Here is a 25613-nt window from a genome sequence, read left to right as displayed (position 1 = left end):
CACCTGCTTCAGCAGCTGCAGTTCACCCTTCCTGCCACTTTTCGAATGGGGGAGAGCCATTCACCACCTTGGCTTCAGACGCAAGTTTGTGTTCTTTTTGACCTCACCTTGTTCCCAAAGGATTCGACTCCCAAGCTGACCTATCACTGCAAATTTCTCGAACTTCCCTCACAACTTGCCAATAGCATATTTTTGTACACTGATGGTTCCAAGTCCGCCCATGGTGTTGGCTGTGCTTTTGTCGTCGGGGCTGATAAGTTTCAATACCGGCTTCTCAACCAGTGCACAATTTTTACAACAGAGCTTTTTGCCCTCTATCAGGTTGTTCACTACGTCCAGAGGCACCAGCTCACTCACTGTGTGATCTGCTCTGACTCCCTCAGTGCCCTTCAGAGTCTGGATGATCCCAATCCAATCCACCCCATCATTTGACGGATCCAGGACTGCCTCCATTTGTTCCCGGATGGGGGAGCCCAAGTGATGTTCATGTGGGGTCTTGGCAATGTTGGTGTGCCTGGGAATAACGCTACTGATGCTGCAGCCAAGGCCGTGATCCATGTTGGTCGGCCTGCCTCTTACTCTGTTCCCTCGCAAGATATTTGTACTTTTCTTTATTGATGTATCATGTCACTTTGGCATGACCATTGGTGCTGCCTTCATGGGAACAAACTCAGAGAAGTGAAATCTGTCCCAACAGCCTGGCCGACTTCCTCCCGGCTGTCTCACCGTGAGGAAGTAATGTTAGCTCGGTTGCGAATAGGGCACCCCGCTTTAGTCACTGCCACTTGTCAAGTGGCGACACTCCACCCAACTGTTCTTTCTGCAGCCAGCCATTAACAGTCAGACATTTCCTGATCCTCTGCCCCTATTTTAGCCACTTACATCTCAGGGCCAGGCTGCCGCCTGCTTTGCCGGACATTTTAGCGGATGATGTGCGAGCTGTGGCTCATGTTTTAAGTTTTTTTTTTTTTTTTTTTAAAGCAGTAATAAGACGAGATTTGATTTCTACCTGGTGACTCTGGTGTCTTGCCTAGGTCTTTTAGATTTCTGTAATGTCTTGACGTTTGTTGCTGTGGAGCTATGTACAGATGGCAACACACTATCTGTAGTTTTCTCTCCTCTGTGAGACAGTGTTGATGAGGAAGACATTTCATACTGGAATTGACTTTGCTCGATGTTCATACCATTTCTTTTCTCCACACCCTGCTCTGGTCATAAACACACACACTTCCTTCACAGCCAGCCGCTGTGGGCGAGCGGTTCTAGGTGCGTCAGTCTGGAACTACGCTGCTGCTGTGGTCGCAGGTTCAAATCCTGTCTCGGGCATGGATGTGTGTGATGTCCTTAGATTAGTTAGATTTAAATAGTTCTAAGTCTAGGGGACTGATGACCTCAGATGTCAAGTCCCATAGTGCTTGGATCCATTTGAACTTCCTTCACAAGTATTTTTAACGTTTGACATTGCTGTTATCGTCTTCTGTGTTTATGTGTGACAAATTTAGTAATATGCCTGGTTGAGTCACCATATTCAGCCTTAAGATTGTTGAGAAAAGACATCTAAACTTTGAAATTGGCCAAGTCAAGTATTTTAGATGCTTCTAGTGTCAACATTTTCAGATGCCAATAGTGAACTGTAGATCCATATGACCTTGCTGTATCAAATTGCAATATTAGATGCTCCTGTATAATTTGTAACTATGACACTGTCTTTCCTTTGAAATAAGCTCCTGCGTGCCTTTTGCTAGACACACAATTTAGAATTAATCTGCAATTTGATTTATTTCTGATGCACTTACAGCACCTCATTAGTTAGCTATAGGAACTGAAGCCAAGATTGTAATCGTCTTCATAAATGCCGCCGTCAGTATCTTCTAATACAATGTGCCTTGACTGTTTGGGTGGAGAAAGTTTGTACTCACTCTGACGGGACTGTTCGTGATGCTCTGGAGATTGAACATTGTGTACTGCTTGAACAGCCATCTTCAGCTTCAAGTTCTTCCTGTCCTGCAAAGTCAGCATATCTATCCAGCATAGCACCATGTATTTGTGTGTCATCCCTTCTATATTTCTGAACTATTACGTTGTGTAATATATGTGCAAACTCTGTATCCTTGACCATGTCACAACTTTGTCCCTAATATTTGGATCACATTCATAGGATTAATTCTCTTCATGATGTAACCGTGGACAGTTTACACACTAACCCACATGTGAAGAGCCAGAGAGATACATTCATACTGCAGCCATACAATTCACACAACTCGAGCACTTGTTACTGCAGCTGTAACATGCCACCATCTGATGGCGCTATCAGACAAGTACAGAGTTTTGCATGGAAATGACACAGACCACTGCTGTTTTTATGACAGTGTGTTAGTCTAAGCATGGTTTCGTGCGGTTCTGAGTGTTGGAGGTCAAAGGTGTCCCTTGTGAGTCTCGTTTATGTTCCTGTCAACGATCCAACGTTTCAGTTAACAAGTAGATTTGTTATCTATTCTACTTCTATTATTTAGAAAATATAAATGTTCAATCACTTTTGTACAGTCCACTCATATTAAGGTGACCACAGGGTGTTGGACGTCAACATGCAAAAACTCTCGCAAACGAGAGAGAGCAGTAGCACTGGAAGGTATGTGTGTGTGTCAGGGGGACATGGAAAACACTGCAGTCACTGTTGTGATGCGGACATGGGGCAATTTATTTGACTTCCAAGAGGGCATATTCTTGGGCTCTGAGGTCAAGAGTGGAAGCGTATCTGAAACAGTTGAGTTTGTTAACTGTTCACATAGCACCATAGTTAAAGTATACCATGCGTGGGGAAACGATGCTATTCAAAATTGTCACCAAGGCATCTGTGGTGTGCAATGGGTTGTCGATGACAGGGGTGAACGACGGCTGCGGAAGTGTGTGTGGGTGAATAGATGTGCAGCTGTTGAGCAAATGACCATCCAGATGAGCCAAGGGGCTAGCAACAGTGTCTGCTCAATGATCGTTCAGTGAACACCACTACGTATGGGCCCCGGCAGCAGGCACCAGGTTCATGCACCCATGCTGGCTGCTGTCCATCAGCAACGAAGGCTGGAACTTACAGACCAGTACTACAGCTGGATGTCCACTGAGAGGCAATGGGTGGCCTTTTCAGATGAATCACATTTTATGCACCATCAGACAGTTGACTGTTGGCATGAATGGCACAGTCTGGAAGGCATTCCGTAGGTGATCTTGTCATTCTGGAAAACGTGATAAATCAACACAAGTATGCATCTGTCCATGGGGACCATGTCCACCTGTACATGCAAATTCTTTCTCTTCGGCACAATGACATCTATCTGCGGGAAAATGCAACATGTCACACCGCTCATAGTGTCCATGCTTGTTTCCAAAAGCACCAGGATGAGTTTACTGTACTCCCCTGGTCACCAAACTCTGGATTTAAATCCAATCAAGAATCTGGGGGACGACTCATTTGGGTGAGTCACACCATGGACCCTCAACTGTGAAACGTGGCACAGGTAGCCATGGCACTGGAGTTGGAGTGGCTCCAAGTCCCTGTCAGTACCTTCCAGAACCTTATTGGCACTATTTCTGCATGTCTCACACAAGTTAGCACTGCAGAAGATGGTTATTCAGGGTTTTGACAGGTAGTCACATTAATGTGACTGGACAGTTTATTTTCCAGGGGCAGTCAAAATTTAGATCAAATCAACTTCATGAACAAAGTTGAAGGGCTTTCACTCCGTAACTCAGGGGGCCTGTGCTTGGAGCCCGAAGAGCAGTGAGAAGCAAAGTTGGAATTCAGTAGTGGTAGGGCAGCGACTGCAGATGGGGTTCATGGGCCACATGTCAGCACGTCTCCACAGTACTTGGGAAAAGGGGCAAATCAGACCTACATTTACAACTTCATTTACTTAGACTATTGAGCATTATAATGGGAACACCAGGATAGATAGAAAATAACAAAATTTTACTTCTTGTGTGTATACAATGTAGTAGAAAGAATACGTGATTATAGCTGTAGGTAATTTGGGGTCATACAGGGAGTAAAATTTAGCATACAGTGCTGCCACTTGTGGCAGCAACAATGCCTCTAACCTGGCTGGGTATCGAGTTGAACTGAGCTCGAATGACGAATGCGGGTATCATTCTGTGCTGCTTTCGACCAGTGCCAGAATTCATCATAGTGGCTGGCAAAGGCCAGTCTCTCAGCCACCTTTGCTAAGTTAATGAGAGAGCAGGAAAACATGTTGACCAGGAAAACTGCCAAACATCCCTTTTTCTGAAGTGGGCCAGGGAAGCATGGACATCATGTGGTCTTGCATTATCTTGTGGAAAGGTAATGTCACAGAGATGTCGAAGATATGGCACAGCAACTGGTCTTAACACCTCAGAAATGTAATGACTGCTGTCCAAATTAATAGCTTTGATAATTAGAGGTGATTGTGCTGTGTACCAGTGACAACCTACATAATAAAGCCATATGCTGTGACTGTACGACAGTGGAAAATACAGTCTGGGCAGTGTGTGTTCTCCTTGGAGCCTCTACACATTGACCCCCCCCCCTCCCCCCCAGTTGTGATGCTGTATACAGAAATGAGTCGTGTTGGAAGAGATGGCATGGTACCACTTGTGTGTTCAGTGTTGTCGTTGGGTGCACCACTGTCAGTGTGGTGCATCAAGGAAAATGGCAACAGTGGTGATTGAGCTGACAGTTGGTAGTGCTCCAGACATTGTCACACTGTTTGTGGGAATACTTGTCTTGATGCAAAGAACTGTTTGCCGACTTGTGGTACACAATGTATTTGTACAATCATGCATGGCCAAACAAACAGTATGTTTTTCTCTGGTGCAAGTCACACGGGTCCACTGAGATACTGCACATCATTGAGTATAGCCCTGCCGAATTTGTGTTCACATGACAGTTGTTGTGCAATTGCAACCAGTGTGAGCAACAGTATTGTGGAATGATAAACAGCAGTTTCAGTAGGCCACGATGTCAAACTCTGACACCTGGTAGCTGTTTCTTGTTCTTACACAAGGTATAACATGATCTCACAAACAATCAACATAGAAAAGTGATTTCTAAATGAGATATCTGCTGTGTAAATTTTCCTTGTATACAGAATATAGATGACATTGTGTTTACTTACTTTGAGCAGTCCACTGTGAGGAGGTCATTCTAATTAGGGTGCATATTGGCACTGCCTCTTTAGCCATCGTCATTTGTTAAGTGCGCCTCCCCCACCATTTTGTACACATTACGCCCAAGTTCTAACTGTCTGCCATTTTCTTACGGATTGCCCATTTTTTAACTGCTTACGTTCCCACTAGGGTTTACAGTCTGAGTTATCGGTCATTTTAGCAAACAACGCACGGGCTGTCAACCATGTTCTACTTTTTATCCGTTGTAGCAATATGGTGAAGGCCATTTAAATTTTAGTTGTGGTCATCTGCTTCTTTATGGTGTATTTTATAGACCTTTCTCCACATCCCTGTTTTTAGCTGTCTTCTCTTATGTCGATTAGGATTGACAAGTAGTCATTTTTTAACTCCTCCCTGACTTCCTGTTCTATACTTTTGATATGGGCATGTATGACCCTAGTTGTATTTGCACCCTAAAACAAAACAAACAAACAAACAACTTACAGCAGTTGTACTGAAATGGTAATCATTTGAATATCCAAGCATGTAGTACACTTCATGCCAATTTGTTCATCATCTTCATGGTGTTGCAATTTTAGTGACCAGCAGTGTGTATACTCCATGTGCCATTGTACAGCGCATAGCAGAGGATACACAGTACCAGTATTATTGATTTTCTATCTTATTCCAGTTGCACTTTGAGCAAGGAGAAAAATCACTGCCTCAGTTACGTGTCCTAATCTCTCTTACATTAAACTCATGATCCCAGCATGATATATATATACACACACATCAAAAAAGGTTTTGCATTACCCCGGTTCCCAGAACTCCTCAAGATACCTGTTGACTGTGGATATTGTATCAGAGACACAGTCCCTTTGACTGTTCAGAGATGTCACTAAACCCACCCAATGATGTAAACAACAATGCATGAGCAACGCTTATTAGACATAGGGGGGCAGACAGTCGATCAGTTCCAGTCTCTCCACCACAAAGCAGGTTCACAGCTCGTGTTGTCTTCAATTCAACCATGCCTAGATGGTCAATACCACGGTTCGATCGCATCTGCAATGTTACTTTGTGCCCGAAAGGGCTCTCAACAAGGGAAGTGTCCAGGTGTTGTGGAGTGAACCAAAGCGATGTTGTTCGTACATGGAGGAGATACAGAGAGACAGGAACTGTCGATGGCATGCCACACTCGGGCCGCCCAAGGGCTACTACTACAGTGGATGACTGCTACCTACAGATTATGGGTCAGAGGAACCCTGACAGCAACACTACCATGCTGTATGGTGGTACATTGTGCAGCCACAGGACGTCATGTTATGACTCAAACTGTGCATAATAGGCGGCATGATGTGCAACTTCATTCCTGATGTCCATGGCGAGAGCCATCTTTGCAACCACAACCCCATGCAGCGTGGTACAGATGGGCACAATAACATGCCGAATGGACCACTCAGGATTGGTATCACGTTCTCTTCACTGATGAGTGTCGCATATGCCTTCAACCAGTCGATTGCTGGAGATGTGTTTGGAGGCAACCCAGTCAGGCTGAATGCATTAGACACACTGTACAGCGAGTGCAGAAAGGTGGAGGTTCCGTGCTGTTTTGGGGTGGCATTATGTGGGGCCGACGTATGCCGCTGGTGGTCATGGAAGGCGCCGTAACAGCTGTACAATACGTGAATGCCATCCTCCAACCGATAGTGCAACTGTATTGGAAGCATATTGGTGATGCATTTGTCTTCATGAACGACAATTCGCACCCTTATCATGCACATATTGTGAATTACTTCCTTCACGATAACGACATTGCTCAACTAGAGTGGCCAACATGTTCTCCAGACATGAACCCTATCGGACATGCCTGGGATAGATTTAAAAGGGCTGTTTATGGATGATGTGACCCACCAACCGCTCTGAGGGATCTACGCCGAATCGCCATTGAGGTGTGGGACAATCTGGACCAAAAGTGCCATGATGAACTTGTGGATAGTATGCCACGACGAACAGAAGCATGCTTCAATGCAAGAGGACGTGCTACTGGGTATTAGAGCTACCAGTGTGTACAGCAGTCTGGACCACTGCCTCTGAAGGTCTTGCTGTATGGTGGTACAACATGCAAAGTGTGGTTTTCATGAGCAATAAAAAGGGTGGAAATGATGTTTATGTAGATCTCTATTCCAGTTTTCTGTACAGGTTCCAGAACTCTCAGAACCGAGGTGATGCAAAATTTTTTTGATGTATGTGCATTGGTGGCAGCATAATGTTTGCATAGTCTTCCTCGAACACAGGTTCTCTAAATTTATCCAAGAGGATTTTGTGAGAATTACGCCTTTTTTCTTCCAAGGATTCCCATTTAAGTTCCCTGAGCATTTCTGTTACACTTGTGTTTGGACTGTGCCAACCTGCTACAATTGCAGCAGCATGTATCTGAATTCATTCAGTGTATAGTGTCGTGCTATTTGATAAGGCCTCCATACACTGTAACTGTGCTGTAGAATTGTTTTGTTCTAATGTCTTGTGTGCATTTTCCCCAGAGCATTTCCAAAAAATCTAAGCTGTCAGTACATCTTCCAGGATACTGATTTTATGTGATTGTCCTTTTTTCGTGTTACTTCTTAGTATTATCCCAAAATATATATGAGATGTGATGTGCTCATGATTTTCGACACTAATCTTACAATAAATACTATACTTTTTATTGTCTTTGGTGTAGGCAATATTGTACATTTATCCACATTCGTTACACCAAGTAGAAATTTTGGCAAATTCTTTACTGTATGCAACAGCATTGTCAGTGAAAGTTTTATAGTACTGCTGAACCTATATGTTAAACTGTTGATATATGTTGAGAACATTACAGATCTTATTACACTTTCTTGAAATACTGACTTTCCATTGTAACATATGAGCTGCAACTGTGTATCAGCCTGATGATACCTTTGTTAGTCTACATATGTGACTGTCTAAAGATGACCATGGGTTCAAATCTAATAATTGTTGAGAATTAATTAGATGTGACTGTGAATAAAGCTGTTCTGTGTTATTACATACCTTAAGAGAAGACTGGCAGTCATTGGCATTTGTCTGGAGTTCTATTGCCAAAATAGTGTGCATAGCAGTTTACTTTATGTGGCTGAAGCCCTGAGTACAACATGTTCTCATATGTGTGAAAAAATCCTACAAAATTTCTTAAACTATCTCCTTTTATGTGTGAAACGGATATACTCTACGAAGATTTACTATTTCATAATTGTGTTGAAATTGCTACCATCTGTTGTATCACTCTATCCTTGCAGTTCATTTACTTGTCATTTCCCGGATTTTTATGATCCTATAGCATATAGACAGGTGCAAGAAAACATTGTTGAATATGGAGAACAAAATCCAAAATATGAAGTCACTGCTTTTCATGCAGATTTGTGCTGTAATGTGTATTGTATGGAAACTGATGATAAATGTAATTTACTTGCATTTGTTGTTGTTGTTGTAGTAAAAGTAGGTTTTGTAATAGATTTCTGGGGGAAATAATTATTTATTCGATTTTGAAATAACATGATGGCTAATTATTTCCATGTTACATGGATCATTTGTATGATAAATCACAATGATATAGAATGAGCATGTTTTATATGCATAACTCAAATTATTTTGTAATTATGGCTACCTGCTGATCATTGACAAGATTCCCCCCCCCCCCCCCCCCCCTTAAATAAGATGTCAGATTTGAGTCAGTAATTTCTACCCACCACCTTTTACTTACATTACAATAACAGGAATTCATTGATGGAATAGGAGGAGTTGTCAAGGAGAAACTTTCTCAGTATGTTTTCAAGTATTATTGTGCTGTTGGTCATTTATCATCACTGGGTAAGTGATGAAAATTTTTGGTTGCAACATTGTACACCACTTTTTGTGCTAAAGACAAGCACATATTATTCTTACAGCATGTGTTTGAGCAACAGAGAGTTTCTTTCTTTACAGATGAGTTACCCCAGAAAATTATTCCATATTGACATTATTGAATGAAAAAATGCAAAATATGTCAACTTACTGATTTCCCGCCCCCCCCCCTGCCCCCCCTCCCATATTTACAACAATTCAAAGTGCAAATGTGGCTGAACTAAATTGTTTTAGGACTTCCAAATTTGAGTTTTCCTTTTTAAATTCTCATCAGTATGAACGCCTAAGAATTTTGAAGTTTCCACCCTATTTATTATTTCCTGACCACGTGTTGCACTAATCATTGGTGCAGCACCACTAGATATGCAGAACTTAATACAGTGTCTTTTTTTAAAAACTGAGAGTGAGACCATTTGCAGAAAATCAGTCAGTGATAGTTTAAGAACATGATTTGCCATTTATTTTGTTGCTCTATGCATGGATTGATTACAATACTAGTGCCACCGCAAAAAGAACTAAATCTGCTTGTATATTCCAGAAGATCATTTATGTATATGAGGAACAATAGCAGACCTGAGACAGCTTTGGGGAACCCCATATGTGATTTCTTCCCAGTCAGAATATCTTGCTTAACTACATTGGTTGAATTACTAAGTACAACTTTCTGCATTCGTTTGGTTAGATACGACATTACTCATCGATTGGCTATACCATTAATCCCATAAATCCTCAGTTCATGTAGGAGAATATTATGATTCACAGGATCAAATGCCTTAGATAGGTCATTATTTTGTTATTTAATACGTGTAAAATTTGGTGAATGACTATAAATAGCATTCTCAGTAGAGGAACTCTTCCGAACTCCAAACTGTGATTTACTGAGGATATTGTTGCTCAGGTGGGATACTATTCTAGAATACATCACCATCTCAAAATTTTTGGGAAATGAAATTGTGAAACAGATTGGTAGTTACTGACACTTCTATCAACTTTCTTATAGAGGGGTTTAACAGTGACATATTTGAATCTCTGTGGAAAAATGCGGCACTTATTATGTGGACACAAATATTCAGTGCTCTGTTGGAAACACCATCAAATGCAGATGAACTTTTATTGTTGAGAAAATATATAATTTTAATAATTTCAGGAGTAGAATGTGGTGAGACATTCATATGATTGAATTTTATCAGAGTTGATTTCTCAACATACTGCTGTGATTTTCCTCTTGAACTGTTTGTCTGTATATTTTCTATTATATTTAAGAAATGATTATTAAACATATTTGCTGTCTGTGACATCATGTATAGTCTTTCCATTTAATTCAGTAGTGATGTTTTCCCATTCTGTGGCCGGTTGACCTGTCTCTTTTCTCTCTCTTTCCATCTACGAGGGCCATCCAGAATTTAAAGAACATTCGGTCCACATACCAGTCTTGTAACAGCCCTCATTCGTTTCTGGTGTTCACTGTGATGCGGACAATTGCCGCATGCAGTTGTAAGTTAGACCTTGTAGCTGTGAGCTCGGCTGTGCTGATTGTAAATCCCGCCAACTGCGAGGTGTTGTTTGTTTTCTGCAGGCGGATAGTGTTAGACCCTGTGACATTCACCACAGACTTGCTATCACTTTTGGTAAAGGTGTAATGCATGCAGTTAGTGTCCAAAAGTGGTGCATGATGTTTAACAATGGGAGAGCAGGTGCTCATGGTGAAGACAGATCAGGGCAATCCTTTGTCATCACAGAAGCACTGAAATGAAAGGTGGATCACATCATTCAAGAGAATCGACAGTCCACTGTTAGTGATGTGCATGGACAATGTCAGGAAGTGTGTTGTTAAACTGTGCACAAAACTGTCACTCAGCACTTAGTATACCACTAAATCTGTGCGCAGTGGGTGCCACGCATGCCCACGGATGAGCAGAAAGCTGCAAGAATGGGTGCTGCACTAGCGTTCTTGGAGTGGTATGACAGTGAAAGTGATGACTACGCACTAATTGAATGGATTGTTACAGTCGATGAAACATGGGTTTCTCATAACACCACCACAGTCTATTACTCATTAATTTCATGCCCTACAACAAAACAGTCGATAGTGGTGCATACTGTGCTACCCGTTTGATCTTTGTTGTGCTGTCCAGAACCGCTGCAGAAGCAACCTCTCGTGTGGAATTGTTCTGTTGCATGACCATGCTGCCCAGCATACACAGGCCTTGCTGTATGAGAAATTCCAGTGTGACATCTTTGAGCATCCTCTCTACAGTCTGGACCTGGCACCGTCAGATTTTTCCCTGTTTCCAAAACTGAAGGAGCACCTGGTAAATGCTTCACAAATGATGAAGCCCTGAAGGATGCTGTTGTGACCTGGTTGAGTGGCCAGGTGGCTGCGTGATTCAAAGAGGGTATACACAAACTTATGCCAAGGTACAAAAAGTGTCCTAATTTCTTAGGCAGCTATGTAGTACCAACGAAATTGGTATAGGCATGTTTATTCAAATACAGAGAGATGTAAACAGGCAGAATATGGCACTGCAGTCGGCAACACCTATATAAAGCAACAAGTGTCTGGCACTGTTGTTAGATCAGTTACTGGTGTTCCAATGGTAGATTGTCAAGATTTAAGTGAGTGTGAATGTGGTGGTACAGTTGGCACATAAGCGATGGGGCACAGCATCTCTGAGGTAGTGATGAAGTGGGGATTTTCCTGTATGACCAATTCACGAGTGTACCAGGATTATCAGGAATCTGGTAAAACATCAAATCTCTGACATCGCTGTGGCTGGAAGAATATCTTGCGAGAAAGGGGCCAACAACAACTGAAGAGGATTGTTCACTGTGACAGAAGTGCAACCCTTCCGCAAATTGCTGCGGATTTCAGTGCTGTGTCATCAACAATTGTCAGCGTATGAAACATACAATGAAACATCATCAGTATGGGCTTTCGGAGCCATAAACGCACTTGTCTACCGTTGATCACTGCACACCCCAAAGCTTTATGCCTTGCCTGGGCCCAGCAATACCCACATTGGACTGTTGATTGACTGGAAATATGTTGCCTGCTTGGACGAGTCTCATTTCAAATTGTATTGAGCTGATGTATGTGTACGGGTAAGGAGACAACCTCATGAATCCATGGACCCTGCACGTCAGCAGGGGACAGTTCAAGCTGGTGGAGGTTCTGTAATGGTGTGGGGCATGTGCAGTTGGACAGATATAGGATTCCTGATACGTGTAGATATGGCTCGGACAGGTGACATGTACATGAGCATCTTGTGTGATCACCTGCATCCATTCATGTCCATTGTGCATTCTGACAGACTTGGGAAATTCCAGCAGGACAGTGCTACAACCGACATGTCCAAAATTGCTACATAGTGGCTCCAGGAGCACTCTTCTGAGTTTAAACACTTCTGCTGGCCACCAAATTCCCCATACATGAACATTATTGAGCGTATTTGGGATGACTTGCAACGTGCTGTTCAGAAGAGATCTCCACCCGCTTGTACTCTTGCGGATTTATGGACAGTCCTGCAGGATTCATGGTGTCAGTTCCCTTCAGCACTACTTCAGACATTAGTCAAATCCATGCCACATCATGTTGCGGCACTTCTGCCTTCTCATGGAGGCCGAACACGATATTAGGCACGTGTACCAGTTTCTTTGGCTCCTCAGTGCATTTTACACATTAGTTCCATAGAACCAAATTGAATAGCAATTCTCAATGGTCATATAATGTGTCAGTGCATGAAGTTACAACATAAAAGTGATAATAGACAACATAAAATGTTTATGAACACACCCCCCCCCCCCCAAAAAAAAAAACAAGCCATAAGTTTACTTAAAAACTATCAACAATATAACATAGGAATAAGCTAAATTTTTCAAGGAATTCCTTGACAGAATAGATGGAGTGACCCATGAGGAATCTCTTCAGCTTCAATTTGAAAGCACATGGATTGTTGCTAAGATTTTTGAATTCCTGTCGTAGCTTATTGAAAATGGATGCAATAGTAGACTGCACACCTTTCTGCACAAGAATCAAGGAGTGTGATCCAAATGCAGATTGGGTTTCTGCGTGGTGGTATCTGAGTGAAAGCTGCTAATTCTTGGGAATAAGCTAATATTGTTAACAAGAAATGACAGCAAAATATATATACATTGAGAGGCCAGTATTAGAATACCCAGACTAGTGAACAGGGGTCGACAAGAGGTTCGCGAACTTAAACCACTTATTGCCCGAACCACCCATTTGAGCCAAAAATATCCTTTGAGAATGGGAAGAGTTACCCCAAAATATAATACCATACATCATAAGTGAATGAAAATAAGCAAAGTAGACTATTCTCCATGTTGAACTATCAATTACTTGAGATATTGTTTGAATAGAAAAAATGGCAGTATTAAGTCTTTGAACAAGATCCTGAACTTGGGCTTTCCACTACGATTTACTATCTATCTGAACACTAAAAAATTTGAAATGTTCAGTTTCACTAATGATATGCCCATTCTGTAAAATTAAAACATTGGTTTTTGTTGAATTGTATGTTAGAAACTGTAAAAACTAAGTCTTACTGTGATTTAGTGTTAGTTTATTTTCTGCAAGCCATGAACTTATGTTATGAACTGTACTATGTGAAACTGATCCAGTGTTGCACACATCATCTTTTACTACCAAGCTAGTGTGATCAGCAAACAGAAATATTTTAGGGTCACCTGTAATACAAGAGGGCATATCATTTATATAAATAAGGAACAGGAGTGGCCCCAGCACTGATCCCTGGGGCACCCCCGCCCTCCCCCCTCCCCCCCCCCCCCCATTTGACTGTACCCCTCATCATAGCAATTCTCAACACTGTAGATAATGACCTTTTGATGTTTGTTGCTAAAGTAAGAGGTGAACCAATTGTGAACTACTCCCCGTATTCCATAATGACCAAACTTCTGGAGCAATATTTCATGATCAACACAAGTGCCATAGTTAAATCAGAAAAGATGCCTTGTGTTCGAAATCTTTTGTTTAATCCATACAGTACCTTACAGACAAAAGAGAATGTATCATTTTCATTTTCAGTTCTTAAACCACTTCTAAAACCGAACGTACATTTGATAGCAAATTATGTGAAATAAAGTTATCAATTATCCTTTTATACACAGCCTTTACAGCAGCTGTAGCAAATACTGATGGCTTAAAATAGCTCTAAAATTGTCTAAATTATCCTTTTCTCCATTTTTATAAAGTGGCTTTACTACTGAGAACTTTAATTGTTCAGGAAGCTGCCCATTCTTAAAGGAAAAATTACAAATATGTCTATGTACGGGGCTGACATGTGCAGCACAGTACTTTAATATTCTGCTGGGTACTGCAGCATATCCATGAGAGTTCTTAGTCTTCAGTGATTTGATTATTGACTCAATCTCCCCCTTGTCAGTATGACAGAGGACTTTTCCAAACATCAGTGGAAAAGTAGTTTATTTATTATTGTTGTTGTTGTTGTTGTTGTTATTGTTATTATTATTATTATTAATGAATATCTTGACATGGTGTATCATTCTTTATTTCCTGGATGGCCCTTGTGGCCGTAAGTGTGCTGTCAGAATTTCTGTTATCTGACACAATGTGCATGTTTGTTGATATTTTAATAACTTTTCTTAGTAATTAAGCTTAGTTTTTGTAATGAACAACTACTGCAGGAACTCACTTGTCCTTGGCAACAGATACTAAAGGGGGAACCCTTCTCCTTTCACAAGATGCTTTAATCCCTCGAGTAATCCATGGTTTTTCACATCACTGTTTAATGTCTTTACCGATTGTCTTATGCGTGATGCTATTTTCAAATAACAATATGAGTTTATCGTGGAATAGATTAAGTTTTATGGTAGCATGTGGTTCATTACAAATTTAATCCCAAGTTATCTCTTGTAAACTATTCTTGGGTTTTGGAGCCATTAATTATTGTTATGGATTTCCACTGAGGAGTAAAACGCTGTAAGGCACCATCTTATTCAACCAAACTAACTGCTTAATCATCAGAGAGAACATTTGTTACTGGGTAAACAGTGTTTTCTTCCTCTGAGCTTCATCAAAGCACAACTGTCTTTATCTCCTCATGATGTTCTGGGGGTATTTTAATATCAAGCTACCAATTAGAATGTGCTTTACCTGTGAGATATTGATTGCCCTCGGAAGCTAGTCGTCGGATCACCATTGCCGTGCTATAATCTGGTTTTATAACATGATTTTGAAATAATGGATGCAACATGGCCTTGAGTTATTTTGATTGGTATTCACATTTATCATCATTCATGACAACATGATGACCAGCTTGTCTATAAGATTTAATATATTAGGTCATTCAAAAAGAAATGAGGTGGAGGCTGCAAAATGAAAACCACTGAAGTGATCGTAATGATATTGCTACAGAAGAAGGGGTGATCCCTATAAGTGTGCCGAGGCCCAAAACTTGCTGCTAGAGAGACACGGACGCACACTTGCATGACGACACATCAAGTGCTTGCACACGTCGATTGTCCATTGTACTCACTAGTGCTGAAAACAGAGAAACAGAGGCTTCAAAAGAAGATCGAAGAGGCATAGTGTGCTCTTTACAGCAGAAAGAGTGAAGAATGAAATTTGTCGAAAACTGGCACATGTGTATGGAGAACACTGAACGACCATTGCAATTCTGATGCTCAGTGTGACCTCTAGGCCAACAGCTGCCACCGTAACTCGTCATTCTTCATTAATGAGGGTATCCACCTGCTGGACAATGATATCGGTTAAGTGGTGTAGCATTCCACATCGTGCATCATTGGACAACTACATCTATCCTTCCTTGAATCGCTTGTGCTATGCCTCGACCCTTACAATGGATGTGCATTGATCTTCGTACACTTTGCCATTCTTTGTGAATTTATATTCTCTGCAGTCCTTCTACTGCCAGGAAATGCACTACACCCCTTTGCTCTTTTCTGAAGCTTCCATTTCTGTTTTCAGCACTACTGAATGCAGTGGGCAGTTGACGCATGCATGCGTCTGCTCTGTTGTCACATTTGTGTGCATCCATGTCCTTTTAGTGATGAGTTTGGGGCCTCAGCAGTTTTGTAGGGACCACACTGTCTTCCATAGGCAATGGCATTATGATCCCTTTGGTGGTTTTAATTTTACAGACTATGGCTCTTTTTAGAGAAAAAAAAGTCCCTAATAGAATGTTAATCACAGTTAGGTGTTTCTGATAAACTAAGAAGCTTTCTGACAGTGGCAATACTTTTTCAGTGCACATTCACAAGCGAGTTCTGACTGATAAATATCACAAAGTGGGATTTGATTACATAGTTGTTGACCACAATAGAATGTTTGATAACTGATGGCAGTACCAAGATGTTTATGTTATTGAATGCCACTCACAGATTTTCACATGTAGAACTTCACATATTGGCGAACTTCGGCACTGAGTTATGAACTGGATGATACATAGACATGGAATTTCTGCACCTAAATATTAATGTGATCATTTCCAAGTGTAATTTCACATTGACATGTTAACTTGATGCTTGCTTAGTGTGGACCGCTGACTTATTGTCTAGTGGTAGTATGTATAGACACGCACAAGAATGATAATGAAATCAGTAATTAAATTTTACTGTATAATGATGCAAGGATCAAATTTAGTAGTGATATCATTCTGTTGAATCAAGTAATAATTGTGTTTAACTGTGTATTAGGAAACGGTAAAAGTAATGCAGTTCAGTGTAATATTTGTTGATACACTGCTGACTTACATGGTGGTTTGCCGAGTTTTGTGTAAATTTCTAGGGTTCGTGATTTTCCTCATTTTCTTAATTAGTATCTTATTTATGTAATCAAACATCTTATCTGGATCAGAAAAATTAGGGCAAGAGAAGTATAACATTAGATTTGGGGATTAAATAATAAAATAATGAATGTCTTTTCAGATGGGTGAAAAATTTAATTATGGATAATTTTTCAGCTAATGAATTTTCAGAGAAAGTAAACTGATTATTGGAAAGGGTGAAATTAGGGCTATCAAATGGGCTATTTTGTTGTTATGAATGTACAATCATTAACTCACAACATTTTTCTGGTCACATTACATGGAAACATAACCAGTTACCAACTTCTCTTAAAAGAAGACGTTTGATATACAACTAAATGGATGTTTGGATTAGCATAGCTTTAATGAGCTACAGAATTATAAGTTTCAATGGAATATGTCCTAAATAAGAATTTCAACATTTTACATAGATGTAACATGTAAACTATCAGTATCTTAGGAGAAAAAAAAATCTAAGGAGTAGAATGGTAGCAAACAGAGTAATTTCACTTATACTGATGTGCACATAAGGAGGCAGATGGTAGGTCGGTTCAGTGGCGAGAAGCAGTGTATCACAAAGCGCTACAGCCAGTAGCATAGTGCTGCTGTGTCTGCCTGTAGCACACAAATTGGGATTTGTGTACTACATTTAGTGCTGATTTTCACATTAGTTTAGGTATGTCGACATTGCTGAGTCAGTATAGTGTTCATTAGGGGTGATATAAACCAACACGAGAAGTATTATGTTAAAAAGTGACAGCTGTAGGTTTCTGAGTATTTTGGTTCTGCTAGCAGAGTCAGAGTCAGAATCAGAAACACTGGCCATGTGTAATGCTCCCTTGCCTTGCCAATTACCACATTAGGCAGCGGCTTGAATGAGAGGCATGGGATGGAGACATAGAGCACACTGGCAATGCTGTGAAGTATTCTTCGCCTCTCTCTGTGTGGGATGCATCATGCTGCAGTCTTCTTACATGCACCCCACTATAGCTACATTTCACAAAAAATAGTTCGATTATTATTTTGCACTTGCAGCTAAATAAAAACATAGGAATGACACGCATTGCTTAAATTTGAAAATGGTTAAATATGTAAGATAATGCCTATGCCAAACAGAAAGAACCTGGCAGTATTTGATTACAAAATTAGTGGTGAACTTCTTGAACACACAAGTTGGTTAAGCATTTAGGAATAATATAAGTGACATTGTGAAATGGGATGAACACGTGAAATCAGTATTTGGGGAGTTGAATAGAAAACTTAGATTTGTTGCCAGCATTCTAGGAAAATGCGATGTGTCACATATTTCCCAATTCTAGAGTGTTGTTCTAGTGTATGGAGTCCATGGAAGAACGACAATGTAGTTTTTGTAAAACCCTGTTGGTTAAATTTAAAGAAACTGTATTCAAAGAAGACGGTTTGACCATCCCCCAAAAACATATGTTTTTCATATTAGGTGCATTGTGCTGCCACTTACTGCCTGGTACTCCATATCAGCGACCTCAGTTGTCATTAGACATCATGAGACAGCTGACTGGGGCACTCCGCAGAATTCACGGATGTGGTCAGGTGATTGGGTGTCACTTGTGTCATACGTCTGCATGCAAGATTTTCATGCTACTAAACATCCCTAGGTCGACTGTTTCCAATGTGATAGTGAAGTGGAAACGTGAAGGGACACTTGCAGCACAAAAGGGTACAGGTCGACCTCGTCTGTTGACTGACAGAGACTGCCAACAGTTGAAGAGGGTCGTAATGTGTAATAGGCAGAAATCTAGGCAGACCATCACACACGAATTCCAAAGTGCATCAGGATCCACTGCAATTACTATGGCAGTTAGGCGGAGGTGAGAAAATTTTGATTTCATGGTAGAGCAGCTGCTCATAAGCCACACATCACACTGTTAAATGCCAAATGGTGCCTCATTTGGTGTAAGGAGTGTAAACATTGGACGATTGAACAGCAGAAAAACATTGTGTGGAGTGACAAATCACACAATGTGGCGATCCGATGGCAGGGTGTGGGTATGGCGAATGCCCAGTGAACATCATCTGCCAGTGTATGTAGTGCCACCAGTAAAATTCGGAGGTAGTGGTGTTATTGTGAGGTCGTGTTTTTCTTGGAGGGGGCTTGCACCCCTTGTTTTGCATGGCACTATCACAGCACAGGCCTACATTGATGTTTTAAGCACCTTCTTGCTCACCACTGCTGAATAGCAATTCGTGGATGGTGATTGTATCTTTCAACATGATTGAGCCCCTGTTCATAATGCACGGCCTGTGGCAGAGTGGTTATACGACAATAACATCCCTGTAATGGACTGTCCTGCACAGAGTCCTGACCTGAATCCTATAGAACACCTTTGGGATGTTTTGGAACGCCGACTTTGTGCCGGGCCTCACCAACAGACATCGATACCTCTACTCAGTACACCACTCCATGAAGAATGGGCTGTCATTCACCAAGAAACCTTCCAGCACCTGATTAAATGTATACCTGCGTGAGTGGAAGCTGTCTGCTAAGGGTGAGCCAACACCATGTTGAATTCCAGCATTAGCGATGGCGGGATCCACGAACTTGTAAATCATTTCCAGCCAGGTGTCCGGATACTTTTTATCATCTAGTGTATATCTCATGTAGGTATTTAATGTTTGCTAATGGTTGGGATATTTAAATTGCGACCTATTATCCACCACATATCAGTTATCACAAAAACTGCCTTTTTCTTCAGTTTCCAGCAATTTTTCAACTATCGGACTTTCTTTTAGTTACAGTATTGAGTCAGATTCAGTATTATAACATTTGCGTGGCTACAGCAAAAGTTATTGACAACAGAAAAGCATGTTCTGTGTAGACAGCTGACACACACTATTCTCTATGCAGTAGGGTCATGAAAGCCATACAAAAAACCTTTATCCCTGGCAGCAAGTTGGGCTGCAATTGCGTGCACTTTCTTTCTCTTCAGCCTCCTGTTGTACTCTTCGTCTTCCTAAGTTTGGTGAGGTGATGCTGCAATGTTCCCTAACTGTTTTGATATTGTTCACCGCTAAATTTTCTGGAAGTAAGTTGTTAATGGAGCAGAGTAACTAATTTAGAATAATCTAGGGAGATGATAAAATAACTAGTTCAGATATCAAGTATGAACAATGTATTTTCAGCATAAATGGTAGCTTACATAAATGCAGTTTTGAACCATCACTGCAGCTTTAAGATCAGTTAATACAATGTCCTTCCAGCAAGTCTTTCAAGCTATAGTGGTCATTTAAAACGATGTTGATGGTCTCTTCCTTTATGTGGCACAGCAAATGGCAGTGATCTTTACTTCTGAAACTATTATCCATCTAATCCATGCTGCCTAGGTGTTACAAACTGACTTTTCCATAATTTTGGATGTAGTCTCTGAAATGGCAGCATATGTGTCATCTACAATGCCAGCATCAAGTGGAGCTGTGTACTGCGTTGTCTTTAGCTGAATCGTGCAGAACAACACCTAGTGGCTGCTTGTGCCATCTCATATTTCACCTACACACAGTGGGGAGCCTGTACATCTGGCAACCTCTCAATGATCCAATTCTCATGTCTCTTCCACCACCCAGTGCCCCTACTGAGCAACGCTCTCTTTGGTTGTCTTCCACCCTGCTTATTTACATTAATACTGTAGACCCTTGTGTGGTTCAGAAAAATACAAAAATTTAGTAATTATTTTCTTTGTCTAGAGTAAAACATTACAATCTGATTTAGTAATACATATAACAGTATGAAAGTTTGTATAAAAACATAAAAGGTTTCTGTTTGAATTTGTCTTTTGGATTTTCTGCCAGTGACAGCCATCTTGTCTGATCTTAGCGATGGCCGCTCCACTTTGTCTTTGTCTGCTGTATGAGACACTCAAAGTTGTCCATCTTTGTACTCCTTTATCAGTACCGTGTCACATTCGATAAATTTGTTTGAGGAAATTGTGTTTCTGACAGAGTAATCTGTTGAGGTATGGAAGACTTAGGTAGTAGTGGGTAAGAATGGCGTTCATGGGAGTTGAAATCTTTGGAAGTAGGGAGTTTGCTGCTTGAATTTGTAAGGGAGGAAATACTGCCTCCCTCCCTCCCTCCCTCCCTCCCTCCCGGGGTTAGGGGTTGGGAGGTGGGACTAGGTCAGTACTGTAGTTGTGAGTGAGAGAACCCTGGAAGAAGTTGTCTATTAAAATATTTAGCCCTGGACCACATTTGCGTACTGCAGGCACATTGACAACATGGAAAAGAATGTCTGATATAGAAGAGATAACAGTTACTGAAGTGGAGATATTTATGTTTGTTGGTTGGTTTTGATACAGACCAGATATGGAATGCAAGCCTTAATGTCTAGAAAGGCAGCTTCAGATTTAATCAAGTTTAGTCAAGGACCAAGTAAATTTCACTTGCAAAATAAATAAATAAATAAAAAATAAAGAGATGGGCCATTGAAGGCAGTGGAAGTTATCATCATCATGAACACAAAGGTATCACAATGAATGTAACTGCGTGTTTGCAGCTCCTAGTAGTTCAAGGATCACTTTCCCAGGTGGTGCATGAATAGATTCATAAAAGAGAAGGCAATTCTAGTTCCTGTGCCAGTCCCTCTGATTTGTTTGTAGATCTGGCTGTGGAAGATGAAGGAATTATTGATTTGGATGAGGCTGGCTACTATGCAAGAAGACATTCAGGTGGGAGATGGGAGAGGTAGTTTTCGAGTGTAGAGAGGTTACAATTTTGTTGGATTTTGGTGTAGATTGAGGTCACATTGATGATAACAAGAAAGATTTGAGGTAGGATGTAAAAGTGAATGGATTTGAGGTATTGGAGGAAGTGTTTGGTATCTTTTATGTTACAAGAAGATGTGAGTACAGTTTTGTGTGTTTCTATCTGCAGAGTTGAGAGTAGTGTCTTCTAAGTATAGGTACTGGTTGGTCCATCTGCATTTTTTAGGACTGCGAAGATTTAGTGGCTGTCATTTTAATTACATATAAAAATTGTCATTGTACCTCATAGTATGGAGGTTAAGAAGGATTGAGCCTGAAACTGTAATGCAGTTATTCGAGAGTGTTTACTACCATTTTGACAAAATACTGTCCTATTAAACTGAAGTAGGGAATATGATATGATCTTTCTGATTGACACATTCAAATACTCTCTGTGAATGTCTTAAGGAAATCATGAGAATTAGACCTGGACAGACTGGATGTGGGCCTAGCTCCTGTTGATTGCCTGTCTTGTATTTTTACTTTAAAATGGTTACGTTTTGCTTTGTTGTGGTTGCAAAATAGCTGGATGTCTGAAACATCAAATCATGATATTGTCCACTAATATTTTCTGCTAGTGTCTGTTTTATAGAGTAATTGCTTTCAGATTGTCATTTGCAGAACATATTAATCATTATCTGTTTCTTGCAGTGTTAAAACACTTTTGGCTGAATGACAATAAGATATCAGACCTTCCTCCATTAGGAGAGCTCAGAAAATTGTATTTCCTGAATTTGGGAAAGAACTCACTCACAAGAATCCCAAATTTTATGGGATGTGAAAGCTTGAAAGAACTGCTTATGGGAAACAATGCGATAGAGGTAAGGTAATGTAGTACATAAATTACTTTTGATTGTACTGAATAATTGCTGTATGACTTGGAAACAAAAGCCATATCATCAAATTATTAGATATAGCATTAATTTTCTGTCATTATATTTTTCTTTGTTGCTGTAATTTAAACACCTCCAATTGTGTCGGGTAAAAAAAGCTTAAAAGTGGTTGGAAAAAGGACCTATTAATATTTTCCATTCATTGTCCAACATTGATACTCATGAATTAAATATTCTCGTTAAGATAAAAAGATAAAGCTGTCATCAATCCTAAGGTTGCCCAGCCATAATGCCCCAGTCCTTTAGTAGGCATAATCATTTAGGGATTGTATGCATTTGCCTTCATCTGATCTTTAATTGACGTACTCAGCCAGTTAAAGGGGGACCTACAGGTCAATGAAGGCTTTGAACAATGGTGCAACTCAGCATTTTCCACATTAATAAATCATTGTGGAGGTGAGGGATAAGATAAATGATTATGGAAAAAATCCTTGAACTGGTGATTAAATCCTGAATCTTTGTACTTGCAATCTACCTCATAGCCACTGAGCCACATGAAGACTGATTAAAAAATGATAAGTCCATGGAAAATAAAGTACACATTTTACAGTATGAATTGACCCAGTATATCCACATCTACATACATACTCCACAAGACACCATACAGTATGTGGCGTCAGGTACCTTGTACCACTTCCTTTCCTGTTCCACTCACAAATAACTCAAGCAAAAATGGCTGTCTATATGCCTCTGTATGAGTCCTAATTTCCCATATCTCATCTTCATGGTCCTTACATGAAATGTGTGTAGGTGACAGTAGGATTGTTCTGCAGTCGATTTCAAATGCAGGTTCTCTAAATTTTCTCTGTCATATTCCTTGGAAAGAATGCTGCCAGCCCTCTATGGATTCACATTTGAGCTCCATAAGTGTCTCTGAAATACTTCCATGTTGCTCGACCCTACCGGTAACAAATCTAGTAGTCTGCCCCTGAATTGCTTCGCTGTCTTTCTTTAATACAACCTGGTGTGGATCCCAAACACTTGAGCAGTACTCAAGAATAGGCCGCAGTGGCATCCTATTGTGGTCTGCTTTACAATGAACCACGCTTTCCCAAAATTCTCTGAATAAACCAAAGTCAACCATTTATCTTCCTGGCCACAACCTCACATCTTCATTCCATTTCGTATCACTTTGTAACTTTATACCCAGATATTTAAACAGCACAGCTGTGTCAAGCAGCACACTACTAATGCTGTATTCGGACATTATGGGTTTGTTTTTCTTATTCATCTACATTAACTTACATTTTTCTACATGTAGTGCTAGCTGCCACACATCACACCAACTAAAACTTTTGTTTAAGTCATTTTATATACTCCTACAGTCACTCTACGACAACCTTCCCATACACCATAGCATCATCTGAAAACAATTGTTGCCTGCACTGTCTGCCAGATCTCTTATGTATATAGAAAATAATAGTGGCCCTATCACACTTCTCTGGGGCACTCCTGATGGTACTCTTGTCTCTGATGAACACTCACTTGTTGAGGACAACATACTAAGTTTTGTTACTTAAGAAGCTGTAGATCCACTCACACATCTGGGAGCCTATTCCATATGCTCAGATCTTTGTCAAGTATGCAGTGAGACACTGTATCAAATGCTTTTCCGAAATGTAGAAATGTGGGTTCAGCCTGTGACCTTCATCCACAGTTTGCAGTAAATCATGTGAAAAAGGGCAAGCTGAGTTCATGGACAGAAATTTTTTGATCTCAGGGAAATTTATTATCTTGATCTACGAATATGTTCAAGAATTCTGCAGCAAGCTGATGTTAAGGATACTGGTTTGTAATTATGTGGGTCTGCTTTTTTACCCTTCATATGTACAGGAGTCATCTGCACTTTTCCAGTCACTTGGGACTGGTCGAGAGATTCATGATTAATGCAGGGTAAGCAAGGGGCCAATGCTGGGATTCAATGTGGACCTGGCGACTTGTTTGTTTTGAACTCTTTCAGTTGTTCCTCTATGCCAAAGATATCTATTACTATGTTGTCCATATGGGAGTCTTTGTGATGGTCAAATGATGATATATTTGTACAATTTTCCTGCAGGAATGATTTCATAAACATGCATTTTAAAACTTCAGCTTTCCTTTTGCCATGTTCTACTGCCACACCAGACTGGTCAACGAGCGACTGTATGGAAGCTTGATACACTGTGTGTCCCACTTCGGTGGCCATAAATCTATGAACGTAATCCTTGTGAAAACATTGTGTTCCCTTCCTGTCAAATGAGTGGTTGCAGGATAGAATCAGTAACATGAGGAGTGTTGCAGACATTGTTTTCTCTTTCTTCTTCAAACCTCAAAGGTACAGATGATTTGTTGTAGATGCACCATTGCTCACCGTGCTGTCATTATCTGTTTTGGTAGACTGGACTTTGAACAGTGGTACTTTCTTGGGCTGCACCGTACAGTACTTGACTGCTGTTTACATACAGACGGAAACACTCTCACTACTGAAGGTAACAGAAGCATGAATTTCATTTCCAATCAATGCTTTTTCAGCTCCAGAAATGATGTAGATGGCTGTGATATGGCATAAGAGGTAGTCTGACTAGAGCCCAGATAATTGTAATCAAGTTTCAAGAAGATGTCTCCCAACAGTACATTTTTAGGCTTGAATTATTACGTATCCCCACATGTCTTTCTGGGTCCAATTCAGGTGCCACAGGAAAAGATGTGTATTGTCAGGATATTGCTGTGCTTTATCATAAGTTCACCTCAGACAGCACAGCAGACCAACAGGTTTGATACAGAGGGTGGAGTGAAAGACATGTTACACCACTTGTTGTCAGACAAATGCCATACATCAATCACATACTCTAATAACTCCTCAGTATACAAGTATTACAGTCACTCTAATAACTCCTCAGTATACAAGTATTACAGTCATCTCCCTTCCCCTGCATCACTTTTCTTTACTACTTTTTCAGGAAGAGTTTCTTTTTGTAGTGGATGTGTTGATGCCTATGTGAATGGGTAGGTGAAGTAATTGATATTTAAGCATACATGCCATTACATTAATAAAGGTCCTTAATAGAAGACAAATGATAAGATGAATTGGGACA

At 40.5% G+C, this 25613-nt stretch overlaps 1 protein-coding gene across 2 annotated transcripts in view; it reads left to right on the top strand.

Moving 5' to 3' along the window:
• LOC126248963 (leucine-rich repeat-containing protein 40-like) overlaps positions 1-25613 on the top strand; it is a 238926-nt gene that overhangs the window by 140897 nt on the left and 72416 nt on the right. For both annotated transcript variants that reach the window (XM_049950513.1, XM_049950512.1), the window contains one exon: positions 22298-22467. In XM_049950513.1, coding sequence (XP_049806470.1) covers positions 22298-22467 — 170 coding nt within the window. The remainder of the gene's footprint in view (positions 1-22297; positions 22468-25613) is intronic.

This window comes from Schistocerca nitens, chromosome 3 (genome assembly GCF_023898315.1).
Source record: "Schistocerca nitens isolate TAMUIC-IGC-003100 chromosome 3, iqSchNite1.1, whole genome shotgun sequence".
NCBI classification, from domain to species: Eukaryota; Metazoa; Arthropoda; class Insecta; order Orthoptera; family Acrididae; genus Schistocerca; species Schistocerca nitens.
The sequence above is the reverse complement of the archived record's forward strand: the minus strand, read 5'-3'. Positions and strand labels throughout refer to the sequence as shown.